The following is a 15,233-nucleotide window of genomic DNA, read 5'->3' as shown; positions in this document are numbered from 1 at the left end:
TGTGTTACGTCTTAAAAGAATAAAATCACTTTTTAAAAAATTCAGAGTAACAATCGTACTATTTTGTCAACATTTACGACCTATATCCAGTAAACAAGGCTGCAATGGCAACTTGGATTGTTCTGCCATTATTTATAAACTTGAATCAATATCTGCGACAAAAACATGCCTATGAAAACGTTTTGATCCGTTTATAATCCGGCTCGACGAGACCTACGAACGAGCATGCAACGTTTTGAACAAATTTGTGTCAACTGAAATCTTACCATTTGAATCCTTTTGAGACTAGGATAAAAGAAAAAAACAGCAGGAGACGCATGGCGCTGTATTGGCTAATCTCAATCCCAAAAGTCTCTCCAAACCTATCCTTATCTCGACAGTAAAACTGTGAGGTTAAGTAGCCTTTTACTGTTTCTTCTCAACCAATCATTGACAAATGACCAGTTTTTGTGTTGTGATTGGCTTAAACAGCAACTCAACTGGAGAGCTTATTTTTGTTTCAAAGTTATTGTTACATTATTTGTTTAGCTGCGTGCCCTTTAATTTTCTAAGAGGTGAATGATCAACTAGATTGTTCTTTTTGATTTTTGACAGTTTACATACTCTTGTCCAGCTGACATTTACAGTAGTGGTTTATTATTAAAAAGTGCAAACACCTGTACCGTTTTTATTGTTGTTGTCCATCATTTGTAATTACACAGTTAACGAAAATTGATTGCTGTTTTGGTTCGTGATTCAAACTAACTATAGGAAGAAAGAACACCGGCCACAAGGATTTGCAGTTTAATATAAAACGTAAAAAAAAAATATTTAGCATCTGAACAAAGTTGTCAAATTGTACGCCGTGTGAGTAATGTTCATGCAGTTGTAAATGTTGTTGGTAAACATCATTTATAGTTTGTCCCATTGACTAACTTTATTTCTTTCGCCTTACTTTAGACAACTAATCAATTTCAACTCTTCAATCGCTTGTACTTGTGATAACCCGAACATCACTCTAAATTACTTCTTAAGAGCTTTTAACCGCGCGCTCATAGTAAATCAAAAATATCTGTTAAACCCTAAATTTGGGTGCGTTCATTCCTTGGGTCTTATTTGGCTGCCATAATTAGGGCCATCACAGTCCAATTACCTAGGACTAGGGCTTAGCGTTGGCTGGAATAGGCTTCTTTTGGCTTTAATTGTGTTCAAATGGCTCCAGGAGAGGCTGAATCAGATTTGGTCTAGCTAGTTCACTTCATTTTATGTCCGAAGAAAAAATTCGCACAAAGCATAGTTCCTTTTAGTAAAATCTTAATAAAGAAATAGTACGATACAAATTTCTGCCTTAAGGTTTCATTTGAGAGGCATCACCTTTGGATTTGTCCACCGATTCAAAAGTGTTATAGAGGTGACAAATTATCTCCCCTTAAAGTAGTCTAGGAGTAGAAGAGTCGTTAAGGCATAAAAACCACACTTATGCCCAAAACTGTCAACTCTCTCTAAAAAGACACAGAATGAAATAATCAACTCAAAGTCCCCTGTTTAAGGAACGGAGGTGTGCGTTAAAGGTTAGTCAACTCAGCGAAGCCTTGAAACGGGCCGGGTCAGTCCCCTTAACAACTACTCAGTCAGCCGCGTAAGTTTTTGTTGTTTTTCATCATGAAAGTGCTGTGAATTAGGCAAACACACGTCTTTCTATTGGTTTCTGTTTATCTTGTTTCTCAGTGTTAAAAGGTTCCATTTCGCTAACCTGCTAATTATTGTTACCTATGAAATATTCTTCTTCTTATACTACTTTAATCTGAACACCACGGAGCACGTATTTTTCCACGATATTTTGTCGCTAGTATAAAGTGTTCGTAATTGTTGTAGTTTTAATAATTGATCACAAAAGCCAATCTCACATTTCTTTCGAAGTTTTTCGTGCCATTTTTTCTGCCCGGGTGATATGGCTGTGTGTATGCATAAGTACTGGCAATACTGCATAGAGTTGTGGAGTGTGACTACTACTTTTAGATGTTTCATTTCGTTGCCATGTTGATGTTTTTGTTTTCCAAAAATAGTTCAGTAGTGCTTGGTTTCCCAATGGCTTAGAAACGGTTTCTAGTACATAATGATATTTGTTTAAGATAAACCTAACCATTACAACTTTTCTGGGGTGAGGTTAAACAAGCTCTGAAATCTTCCGGTTCCTTGGAAGGGTTTAATTTTACGGCTCCCAGCCCTGATCTGAACCGGCCGGGATTAACAATATTTCACCAGCAAACCCACGTTTTAGAAATATAAAAAATTAGAGATTCCAGGAAAGGACAAAACAACTAGGGTTTAAGATGTTTAAGTGTTATTTAAACAGGCGCGTAGAAATATTTGAAGAATAATCTTATGAGCACGGGACGGGTTTACGAAGATGTCCTGACTCACGCTATTTACTATCCTGTTAAAAAACTAGCACAAAATTGACCAATATTCGCGTGACATTACCTCTTTAAACATATCTGAGAACAGTTTCTTTGGCCAAATGTCACGAGAGAATATTTCGAGAATCTTTTCCCCAAAATAACAAGGAAGCCATTTTCAGTCGTTCATGAATCGCAAAAAAGGAAAAAAAAAAAATGATGAAAAGAACAACCAAAACAAAAAGGCGTTCGTATAAGATTTAAGAGGAAATAATATTACGGGTTTATTTTCAACATACTTGTAAAATAATTAACCAACAAGAAAATTGTAAGCAACTTATGCTAACACACTTTCAATCACCGAACCTTTCATGCGCCGAAGGCAATTAGAAAACACTTCGGAAAGGCGGCTTCTGCCTTGTTCCATATCTTATTTACTCCATACGTGGTATGTGTCATTAATTTTCCTTTATCGCTTTCCTTCTGGCGAAATTCTTTCATGGTTCAACACTACCCCGGCATTAATAGCCGGCTAACCTGAGCGGCCGCTTCATAATTTTGCGATTAATGTTTTGCTCATTTTACCGAACCATTTAGTTTTTGAGTACCACACCTCGGGTACTTTTCGTAAAATGCTGTTGGTCATTATAAGTTAGGGTAAATGTGCGAGAGGTGACGTGACAATAGTCAAGGGGAAAAAGACAAATGTAGTCAAAGGTCATTAAGGGAGGTATGTTTCTAAGGGCCAAAAAAGCTTGTCCTAAGAAATTTAAAAAAATCCTCCTGTTAAATCTCGCCGACTTTTTTCCCCTTTTAATGCCTCCATTTATTTGACGTCCTTGCTTGGCCTAATGAATGGAACAACTAAAAATTTTCAGAACGTTTTCAATGAAGCAAAAAATTGAGGAAGGCATGTTTACAAAATATGTGGAAGGGAAAAATTAAGATTTGAAGGTGACTGAAAATTGGAATTTTATGTAAACAATTAATGGACAAAGGCCAGAAAGGCCGCTCACAAATTCCAGTCTCTTTTACAACAAAAACTCAACCAGAACGACCCTTTTAAAACTGCTACGATTTTGGGACACTGAAAGGTGAGCTCACAAAAATAGTTTAGGTAATCGCATGAAAACACGGGGAAAAAAATGTCGTTTCTTCCCCTAACACACCCACTGAAGGGAATTCATATCTTTACAACAAGAAAATCGCATTGGGATTTTGTAGGTCAGTTTGGCTTGTGTAATGTAAGTCGTTAAGGGACATGAAAGATCGCAATCAAACGTCCTGACTGTTAACTTATCACCTCTCATCAGGCAAAGTTCATTTAACAACTCGGCCACGTGGATTTTGCCTCAGTTAATTGATTTCGGCCATTTAGCAAACAAATTGCCCTTTTTCTATTTTCCAACTCTTGTAGGATAAACAATATTCCATCCTGTTATCTTAACAAATTTTGGCCTTTTTTATTTCGCTCACGTTTCCATTTATTAGGGCACTTAGCAATGTAACCCTTGAATAAGAGAGAGGGAAATAATAATTAAATCACTCTCCTAGCCTCTTATATCTGCTATGATCTGGACAGTACATTGAACACTCAAGAAGTGCATTGCTAGTGATCGAATATTTTAATGAAAAATTCCCTTTGTCGGCAATGTGCATGAGATGTATTGAGCAGAACCGACTTAACTGACCTCAGGAACCTCACAAGGGCCAGTTCATAGATCAGGGTCAGACAATTAAACCACATCTCAGCCAACAAAACTTTGCCCTAGCTAAGAGAAAACCCGGAATTTGTATATCCTTTATTTTTAGCACTGATGAAATTATGAGATTGGGACGTGAAAGACATTTAAACGATCTAGGAGAGCGACGCGAATTCGGACACATTTTATTAAACCTCGGTAGGCAAAGGCCTTGAGGCCTTCGCTTTGCGAGGAACAAACAACGTGGGTTATTGGCATGCAAAGTTGAAAGAAATCAAACCAAAGGGTGGAGCCAAAGGTTGGGAAAAACATCAACAACATCACAGTGGAAACCCGATGCAACAAGGTGCCAAGGGACTTAGGGGTTCGTAATGTAAGCGTCTTGTGTTATATATTTTGCCACAGTAGAGGGGAATTTTTGTCGTATTCCAAATTTTCTTTATTTATATGAGGGTTACTTATGTATTAGGGGTCCACTCTACCCTCAACCCTGGCAAAAATATTCAAGAGGAAAACGAATAAGGAAGTACATGCAATTAAACTGTTGGAAACAGTGTCAGACAGTGCTGAAACAGTTAACAAACAAAATTTTTATTTGACCTGATTTCTTTTTCATAATATTGTATATCACACTCTTATTATATTTTGATTTACGTGTCTTTTTGTTACGAGTTTCTCAAAAATCAACCGAGGGCATGGAAACCATAAACCGTTACTTCACGATAAAACTGGTTATAAGGAAAAAAGATGGGAAAGACTAAGGCCACGTCCACAGGGCAACGGATCAATTTTCGACCTGTTAACACATTTGACCGGACACTTCGTTCACACAGAACCTTTCGATATTTTCGCTCTGTCTGACACACGGAGCTTTTCGGGTAGGCGTCTAAGAGGGTCTGAATGGGGGTACCTCGATAACACTAAACACTTCATTTTTTGAGGAGGAGTTTTTGGCCATTTTACGACAATTCCAGATGGTTTTAGAAGATTTCCGACGGCTACCGACGATTCCCGAAGACTGTCGAAGATTTTCCAAGACTAACGAAGAGGTCCGACCATTGCCGAAGATGTCCGAAGAACCCTCCAATCACTTAACGGTATTTTCTTCGGAAACAGTAAACATTAAAAAACTGACCAATTTAATAGCAAACACTCAATATTACGGGCAAATAACACTAAACACCAATTCTCATTCAGACCCTTGTCTACATGTTTGTACAGTTAAGGTGGTTCCGCTTGAACAGAACACCTAAACTTACGAAGTTACAAGCGGTCTATTGAAAATTCGCACGATGCCACGTGAACGTAGCCTTAGTCTCTTCAGTCTTTTTTACCATATAACCCCACTGGGTGGGGGAAGGGGGGTACTGCCATATAAGGGCTATGGGTATTGTTTTCAAGAAATTTAGTCTGGGACAGGGTATATTAATCAGGGAGTATGGGTCTAGAAGAGGGTATCATTTTTCAGGAAACTGATCAGTTGGCTAAAGATTTTAGTCTAGACTAAACCGGGAATTGCCACTACAATTGGCAAGTTTAAATTTGCGCAACTCAGCCTAAAAGCTACTCTAGGAAGGGGGCAGGGGGATTTGGAGAGGTTAGTCTAGTATAGGGTAGCAAAATTCCGCTGAACTAGCCCTGGCATAGGCTTAGGGTTCCAGGGTCTAAGAGGAAAATCCCCACCCAAAAATTCCTACAGTACCCCCGGGTGTATAACCCGTTTATCAAAGAAGTAATGCAAGAACTATTGCAATGACGTACAATAAGGTATCTAAACATGAGACAGCTAGCTCAAACAAAGTTAATGGGAAGAAGCCAAAGCAAAAGCTATCAGCACAAAGGCTGCGATCCACGCAATCTGTGCAGTGACCACTGAAGCCGATCCACTAGGGGACGTATTCTTTTTCACGTATTCAAACAATGCTTGAGCCACAGGGTGATTCTCGTCAATCTGCCACGTCATGCAACGAAGGCTTCCTCCGAGTACGGGTACTGTGCCGGTGTTATACACAGGGATGACTTCTTTGGTGGTACTATTCTTGAAGACAGCAAATGCTCTTTCGTTACCCGTCTGATTGGAAAAGAAAGGTAGGTAAACGGCATTGTAGGTCACTAAAGAGTTGGCATAGCAACCTTCAGCACTTGTAAAACCATCCCAGGTAGTGGTGTTTACCCAATAGGACGGGAGAGTCACAACAGTGAGATTTGGAAAGACTTTAAGAATAGCGTTTATCGAGTTATCGTGTATAGCTTTTCCATTGGGGTGGTTCTCTACTAACCCAACTAACACAGTATTTTTCTCTACGAATGAGGCGACGCCGTCAACGTGTCCAGTTGCATCTCCTGGGTCTGGAATAACCACAACTTTTCTGTTGATAGCAGCTTCCAACGTCTTGACGAGTTCCTGGTGAGATATATTTGGATTATCATGGTACGCTCTCTCAGTGGTTATGGCTATTTCGTCTCCATTTTCCACAATGTTCCCTCCTTCAAGAATAATGTTGCTGTGCTTCAGCGAAGGCAAGCCCACCAGGGTCGCAAACCTCTTAAACCTTTCTTCATCAAATTTGGCCTGCTCAGCCGTAAGGTACTGTGGTTTATACGTAAACTTGACCTGTTGGTTTGGCATGGCGGGGGGAAAATCTCTCATCCACGCGTCCATAGACGGCTTTGCCATTTCAATGAAATGAGCGTGGGTAAACGTGCGGTTCTGGAAGTATTTCCGGCCTGTTTCATCGTGGACGATAAACAGGTGATCTCTGCCTTTAGTTCTGAGATCCATTTCAAAGGCAAAGTTGGCAATATCCCAAAAGTAGGGGCGATAATACTCCTCATCCTCGCCAGGAAGCGACAAAACTATGACCTGTTTTTTGCCGCCGGAGCTGCAAAAAATAGGAACAAATTAGTTGGGCAGATCGGCCACAAGGGGGTTTTTATAAAAGCCAGTCATTGAGCACAACATCCCACGGGTAGATGGGGGCACTCCGGAGTTAAAGTGACGGGGATGATCCCTACAGCTTCCAACAAAACCCCCCAAAATAAAAAATCGCGGGACAAAAAATTAACCACCAAAAAAATCCTATGCCCAATTTCCAAGCCTTAAAAATTCCATAATTTCACTTCCATGAAGGATTAAAAGATATAACACGCAAAAAATGGAGACTGAATGTTTGCGGTTGTTTATCGATTACAATTTTGAAATTCGAATTTATCTTTTCCTCGCCTGGTAATCTAGAAGCACGCGGCCGGCATACGCAAACTGTGCTTGGCCGATATTCAGATTGTTTAGCTTGAAGTTCCCGTTGCCGTCGCAGTCGTCGGATCTTAAGGTCCCTATTGCGCGAAAGTTAGAGCGGGAGCAAAAAAATGGTGGAGGCAGGAGCCCAGGTGGAGGTCATTCCTTTTTTTTTGCTCTCGTCCCAACTTTCTCGACGAACTCGCGTGGAAACGCTTGCTACGCAAGCTAACCCAGCAGAAGATCTTAACTTAATTTAATTTAGGTCCACCCAAACGTTCGACGTTTGGCCAATGCCTCACTTGCGACCTTGATTATTCCGGATATCACAAAAACTTCATCCAATAAATGTTTACAATTTGCTTTTTCTTACAGTGGTTCGAAAAATGGAGATTCCATTGTACACAATGTTGGCTTTCCGTCCTGAACACCTCAAGCGACCTGAGCGCGACGAAGAGCATCCCCTTTTTTCATCTGTGAGTGCCCCCTCGCCTGCGAAAGCAGCCGTATTTCCCGGTCGTCGCTTCTCTCCTCCCGAAAAGCGTTCGCAGGCTAGTTTCCCCCAAACGCGTCACCGTTAAAAAAGAATCCAGGATTTTATAAAGATTGTTAAATATTTGATAACACGTCAACTTGCTATTTACTAAAGTTGTCACTTTATACTGAGAAGAATGACAGATGACCCGTGAGTTACACGACCGGTCAAAATTTAGGTAGCCCGGGTCACGCGATCTGAACAGTGGTCACTTTAAATAGTCATAACTCAAAGACCTCAAAGAGGAACTGTCTCAATTAAATCTGATCTTCGATAAAAGGGTGTCAGAGAATTAGATTATTATTTCCTTGCTACGCTCTATTTTCCAGTTATCTTCTAATAAACGGAAACGGACCGTATCGGTGTATTTGCTCCAGTAATTTTAAAAGGGGGACCATTTTTTCAAAGGAAGGTATACGAAAGGGTACCTTTTCTGTCAAAATAAGGTTAAGGAGTCTGAATTCGGGGCGGAGCCTCCCCTTATATCAAGTAAGATTTTAACAAACCTACCTTTCCGCAAGTGATTGACCTCTCGCCAAAAGGATCAGACCGACTGAAAGGAGGACATTCATGACGTCTCTGGGCTGTGTCACCTATAACACCAAACATGACCCTCGCTTAATAAACGGTTCCAAAGTTTGTTTCCCAAAAGATGTTGAACAATGTTTCGACTAAATGCAAAAAGATTGTAAACGATTGATTGCCGGTATTAAGCCTGTTAACCAGCCTCGGAAAGAGAGGGTCTAGCGAAGCATTTCGGGCTATTAATTCGAATTAGACATCAGTTTTCTGTTTGACGCCCATGCATTCATTTGCAATTGAAAAGGCTGGCCGTGATAAGGGTAAGACAATACATAAGCTGACCGTAAGAAGGAGAATTCAAGGCCGCATTGTGGCAATTCCCATTTAGATACTTACGATTTCCCTAAGATGACTTCAGATGCAGGTGAAGCGTACCCTAGCTATGCATCGATCGAAACTGACACCTCTAGTAAAACGTTCACATTTTCAGAGTCAAGCCTGTGCAAACAAACACAACCAATCAGGGTGCGTATGGTGAGTAAAATGGTGCATAAACATGCAACCTTATCGCTCTCACCCGCAAAAGCGGCAACATCAAAGGCAGCTTTCACTTGATATCGTCAACAAAGTTGTTGTTCAGTGTTGCTGGTAGCTCAGATAGTCACGCGAATTATGCATGTCTTATTTTTGTCAAGTCTCATCTTTCTAACCCGAGGTCATGCACTGGTTGAAGCTTCAACTCAAAGGTGGGCATTCAAAAATGAGTCTATCTTTTTGTCGAGAGTCGAGGGTCGAGGGTTCCATGTTTCTATCTTTTTGTCGAGGGTCGAGGGTCGAGGCTTCCATGTCGAGGGCGAGGGTACCAAGTCGAGGGTCGAGGGTAACATTTTTTTTTCCAAATTCTTAATAATCGATGCAATCAATGTCATTAAAACAAATAAGAAGAATTTAAAAAACAAATGGCGCGTGAACATCTTCTAGTTGTTGGGTGGAGGGGGGAGGGGGTGGAATAGAGAAAAGCTCCGGGACATCCCAATTTGTTTTCGAAGAATTACATTTATAACAATAAAAGGGGGTGGTAGGCCTACACGACTTTTTCCTCATGCCAAAATGCTGCTTATTACAATAGAGTTGTTTTTATCTGCTATGTAGATTATGCTCTGGAAGGTTCTGCATTTTTACTGAGCAAATGTGATTTTAGCCGCATGTTTCACACTGAGAGGTCATGACATATATATCGATTGACTGTAGTTATTGTTTTCTGGTCGGCAGGATTTGCCCTCTGATGCAAGCGCAATTTCTTTGACCTCTTTTGAAGCGTAAAGCTTTTTTATTACGGCTGAATAAGGGTTCCAATTTTCTCCAAAGTGCCTTCTGGATCTGAATAACTAAGCGATTTTCTTTAGTCCGTGAGTTGGGTACCCCTGCTTAGCGGCTTATATTTCAGTCACGTCTGCCTCTTCTCTGCCTTGCTTGGCTGTTCATTGGGGTAGTTTGAATATGGATATTTCACCAATTCTTGTTTTTAAGCCATCCCACTGTATGCGACCGAATTGTCGTGCTTTCAATGAAGTAGAAACTCGCCATGAAATTTTAAAATACAAGTCATCGATAATCACCGACACCGGAAATCGTGACCTAGGTACGTAGGTGCGTAGCTAGAGTGATGGATGATGCTATCGCCCGAGTCGCGCCGCAATAATAAACTCCTTTAATTACCAACGTTATGTTCTGCAGCTTAAAAAGTGTATCACTGCAGAAATTTGAAACACCCTGAAACACAAAAGGAACGTAAAACCAACACTTATCGGCGCAGTTGGTGGCGGCACTGGGACAATAGGAAGTCATGTGGCGAAACTAATTTTGTGCACATCTTTATCCCTAGTGTGCATTTCAAACAGAAATCAGAGGTGTCTGCGCAAAGACTTTCTTCACAACGGCTTCAGCGATTATTTCCTATTTTGCACGAAAAGGGGAGCTTTTATTCACGAACAGCGATCAGATCGAAGCAGACCGATTATGCGAACTTTCAAAAAAAGAAGAAAAGAGTGTACACTATATGAATATTTAAAGAAAAAAAAATTCCGTAAAAGACAGACTTGGAATATACTATCCAGTTTCTTGCATGATGTTAAAAGTAGTAAATTTACATCAGAAACCACGGAAAAATAGATCACAGAAAAAGCTTGAATTGAAATACCAGGGAAAATATCCTCAAAACATAACCAAAAATCACTCCACAAACCCAATGCCATTTTTTCTTGCCCGACCGATCGGAAAATTGTACAGGAATGGCCTTGTGAGACATTGTAACATTTCAAACAGTTAAACAGAATTTGCAACACAGTCGATTTTTTTTTCGGGAAAAAAAAACTTGTGTCCAACTTGGCAAAACAACAGATCTTTAGTAGAAATGTGTCAAATGTAAAACAATTAATTGGATCAATGGGAGACATGGACCGTACGTCTGTTTTTTTTCCTATTCACGTCCACCACGTCCATGTTCACAAATATATATGACCAGGAGCCCATCATTTGATGGGCTCCTGATATGACCGATTGTGGCCTAGAAAGATATATTGTATTTTAATGGCAAAGCGTCGGCAAATGCCGATGTTCACCTCACCGAAAGTCGCTACCAGGCATTATTCTATTTTAAACCTCTGTGTTAGTGGGTGGCGATTTCCATGCGAGCTGCAAAAAGAAAGACTCCAACGATTGCATTGTTCGTTTATGACACATATTATGACACATTTTACAACGCAATAACAGTTTTTTCCTTCCATTCTTGTTGGTTGGACCAGAAATTCATAATTCAACGCACTCATTCTTGTTTTACGACACTTTAAATTTTGTTTACAACATTTTTTTTAAAAATCAGTGTTTTCAAGTAACGTGTTCTGTTCTGTTCTGTTCGAAAACAAATTGGGATGTCCCGGAGCTTTTCTCTATTCCACCCCCCCATAACCCTCCCCCCCCCCCCTCCACCGAACAACTAGAAGATGTTTACGCGCCATTTGTTTTTTAAATTCTTCTTATTTGTTTTAATGACATTGATTGCATCGATTATTACCTTGTCCAAAAAAAAAATTTGGAAAAAAAAATGTTACCCTCGACCCTCGACTTGGTACCCTCCCCCTCGACATGGAACCCTCGACCCTCGACCCTCGACAAAAAGATAGACTCTTCAAAAATCAACGCGAACAGTACAAACAAAACAAAGTGCCATCTGATTATGTATTAGGTTTATTTTAATGTTGTTGTCAAAACGAAAGATCTCGAAAAGCGGAAAACCATTCTTAAATGGTTTAAAAATCACTGCAAGAGCTAGGAAATGAGCTGAAGAGATTTTATTACAGGGAACATGTCTCGCTTGTTCTTAGCTTGAGTTTGAACAGATATTATGCAGATGGAACTCTTTCATGGGTTTGTCATAAAAATATCACCACACTTTATTGCTTCGTTTGTTAACCAGCTAATAGAAACGACCAATTTGTAAAAAAATCTCCACATATCCTTCTTTTGTGCTACAGATTTTGTGATTGTTAAATCAGTGTGATAATTTGTTCCTCGCGGAATCTGCTTCTCTAAGATGGCGTGACCTTCATTTAAATTCACAGCACGCCACTTAGTTTTCGATTAGTTGTAATTAACATGGTGGTCATCCGGGATCTCGTTTTTTTAACATCGCTCCGTAATTCAAAAACTATTTTAAAATTTTGGTTTAACTTAAACATCTTGGAACACTGAATATTTGGCGTTCGACAGTCAAGGTATTATACCAACTTCATTACTCCGGCGTCCTCCATGCCAAATTTAGCTTATAGTTTGCTTAGATTTTCTTCAATAGGAAAACGTATAAGACTTATTTTGACGTCTATTTTAGTAATGAAAGAGACGACTGTGACTGTGCAAATAGATGTATGCATGAAGGCATTTCATTCAAAGTTTTTGATCAGGAAACACAGGGTCTTCTGTTCGCTAGCCTGCGAGCAGTTGCGGCTCGTGCAAACTGCTCGCGAAACCTTCTCTGGTTCTTGGTTTACGATGTGTGTTTCAAACCGGCCCCAGCCGGTACCCGAGATATTCCAGCAAATTACGCAAACTGTAAGATATACAGACAACCAACTTTTAAACAAATTACAAAGATTGTTAAAATTTAGTTTTAAAAAAATATCCATCATCACATCTACTCGAAACTATAACTCTTGAGGCCGTACAAAATAGACCCTAGAGTTGATAAAAGAATGTACCCCTTATTCCATCATACTCAACGAAGTGTACTTTATGCAAATTGCTCACAAACATGTGACAAGCTGCGATATTTAATCTCGTCTCCTTTTTTTGGCAGTACCGACAGCAAGAAACAAGTCATTGTTGTATCACTTCCTGGTGAAAGCGATGTCCAGTACCTCGATAACTTGCAGTTTATTGCCGACTTTGTTATCGAAATGGATGGTAAGACCAAAGGTAGAGATTATTTGTTTATCATCCACGATGAGTCAGGCGTCAAGTACCTAAAAAACCACAAATTCACCAACGCCCGTCTTATTCAAGCGAAACAGTCCTTAGATATGTGGATGACGGATTTCCCCCCCACCATGCCAAAACAGCAGGTTAAATTTAAGTACAGACCACAGTATATTTCATCCGAGCAGGCAAAATTTGACGAGGGAAATTTCGAGAAATTTGCCAGAGTTGTTGGGTTACCTCAGCTCAGGCGTAACGATCTGGTTCTGGAAGGAGGAAACATTGTGGACAATGGCGTTGATATAGCCATCACCACTGCCAGGACTTATGATGACAATCCTACAATGTCTCACCAGGAATTCGTCAACAAGCTGGAAACCGCTATACACAGAAAAGTAGCAGTCCTTCCAGACCCAGAGGATACTACAGGACACGCCGATGGAGTCGTGACATTCGTCGAAAATAATACGCTTTTGATTTCATTATTTGATGACGCTGATGGACCAAGCTTTTACGACGCCATGGTGACTGCTGTTCTTGACGTCTTCCCAAACCTCACAGTAGTTCCTTTGCCGTGCTATGCCAAGAAGGGGAAAACACAAGGATTTGTCTCTGCCGAAGGTTCCTATGCAAACTCCTTGGTGACAAACAACGCTGTTTATCTGCCCTTCTTTGCAAATCAGACCAGCAATGACAGAGCCTTTGCGGCCTTCAAGAACAACACTAACAAAGATATCATCTCTGTGTACAATGCTGGCAAAATACCCGTGCTTGGGGGAAGTCTTCGTTGTATGACATGGCAGATTGACCAAGAACATCCTGTTGCCAAGGCCTTGTTTGCTTATGTCGATAGAAGTCCCAGTAGTGGCTCCTCTGTCGACGTAGCTGTAAAAGTTTGTTTCTTACCAGTAGCATTGGCTTTAGCTTTTCGCTACTGATACTGTACAAAACATTCGGGCGTGGCACTCACGTGGCATGGCGGCCATGTTAGTGTAGACGTTTTCTTAACATTTTGTCTCTTTTTGGCCTTGGCAAAAGTCCGTTGGCAGGTTTCTTGTTGATGTTTTCGTTCTTTAGATCTTTGGAATTATTGTTACACTTGACCTCTTCAAGAAATTTATTTACAGCAATATTTAACTTATCCTTTATCCCCAAAATTATTTTGTCAATTACCCGCAATTCCTTATTGTAATTGTTGGTGAAGCTCACTCTTATCTCCAAAACTCCTAACATGACCTCTTAATTCCATACAAAGTCTTCGCAATCATTTGCACAAATGTGCTTAGTTTCCACCGGAGAAATTGAAACGGTGTAAGAAGTTCATCTACCCCTCCCCTAATTTATCTTGGTCACCAACATGGCCGTCGCGATGTGACAAGAAAGCCACGGATTGATCCATTGACCTCGACTTTCAGGACTGGCAAGAGTCAGAGAGCAATAGTTGCAGCGATACCGGTCAAACTCTCGACTTCTCAACCAATATTTCGCCCCTTACATCTTACACATACGTAACAAAAATACGAAACTGCAAATAGATTTCATGCCGTGCCAGAAAGGAATGTGCATTCGAACGAATACAGACTTGCTCTCCAGGCTCCAGTTGTTTAAAAGTTGGATAGCCCTATCCACCGGATAAATCACTACCCAGCGGATAGCTTAATCGCTTTCCCTAATACTTATCCGCTGTATAGTGATTTATCCGGTGGATACGCTATCCAACGTTTGAACAACCAGGGCCAGGTCAATAGTAAAATATTTTAACCAAGTAGAGCGCGCGAGGGAAGTATCCATTCAGGATATACGACCCCCACATGTTTTCATCTCCTAGTCTATTTTGGTAAGATGAAATTCAAAACAAAACTTTTTTATACGTCTTTTCGTTAACAAAGCAAGTCTGGTTCAAACCAGCTGTGTCAGACCCTAGTCTTGCTTAATTTTCTGTTATGTTGATATGAAAATCTGAACAACACACGTACTGAATAAATTATTTTATTTAGTAAATACAACTATATACGGTAAAATCTAATACTAGTACAAATTCAGGAATCCATGTACGATTCTTTTCCAACGCGTGTCATTAACCAATTGTTTGCTCTAGGACTCCTAATTCATCTCAGTCATAACTACGGGATGTTATTAACGAATGTATACAATTAAACTACGTAGGTGCGTAAACTCTGTCATGAATTTCTTTGTGCCATATTTGTCATGGGTGTAATAGTACTCTGATTAAATAAATATATACATGCTTGCTTTGTTAAATTGATAAACCATTGGAGATATTCTCAACCCCAGAAATGGCTATCGATCTTTAACCCACCAATGCCCTGAAAACATGGAAAACTGCAATTTGGTGTTTTAAAACTTGCCGAGGACTTCCCAGTGCCAGT

At 40.1% G+C, this 15,233-nt stretch overlaps 1 protein-coding gene across 1 annotated transcript; it reads left to right on the top strand.

Annotated features, from left to right (window-relative positions):
• Window positions 1–8,917: 8,917 nt before the first annotated feature.
• On the top strand, window positions 8,918–14,967 carry LOC140937233 (putative agmatine deiminase). Its single transcript, XM_073386776.1, has 2 exons — window positions 8,918–9,119; window positions 12,725–14,967. The coding sequence occupies exons 1-2, from the start codon at window positions 9,046–9,048 to the stop codon at window positions 13,779–13,781; spliced, it is 1,131 nt and encodes a 376-aa protein (XP_073242877.1). The 5' UTR covers window positions 8,918–9,045; the 3' UTR covers window positions 13,782–14,967.
• The last annotated feature ends 266 nt before the right edge of the window (window positions 14,968–15,233 follow it).

The sequence above is a fragment of the Porites lutea genome, chromosome 5 (assembly GCF_958299795.1).
Source record: "Porites lutea chromosome 5, jaPorLute2.1, whole genome shotgun sequence".
Lineage (NCBI taxonomy): Eukaryota > Metazoa > Cnidaria > Anthozoa > Scleractinia > Poritidae > Porites > Porites lutea.
Note: the sequence above shows the minus strand (reverse complement) of the source record. Positions and strands in the feature narration are given on the sequence as shown.

Excerpts from the sequence above, each read along its gene's own strand:
- LOC140937233 (XM_073386776.1), top strand. The coding sequence starts at position 9,046 with ATGCATGTCTTATTTTTGTCAAGTCTCATCTTTCTAACCCGAGGTCAT. Across the intron at positions 9,120-12,724 it reads GTTGAAGCTTCAACTCAAAG|TACCGACAGCAAGAAACAAG; the intron begins GTGGGCATTCAA and ends TTTTTTTGGCAG.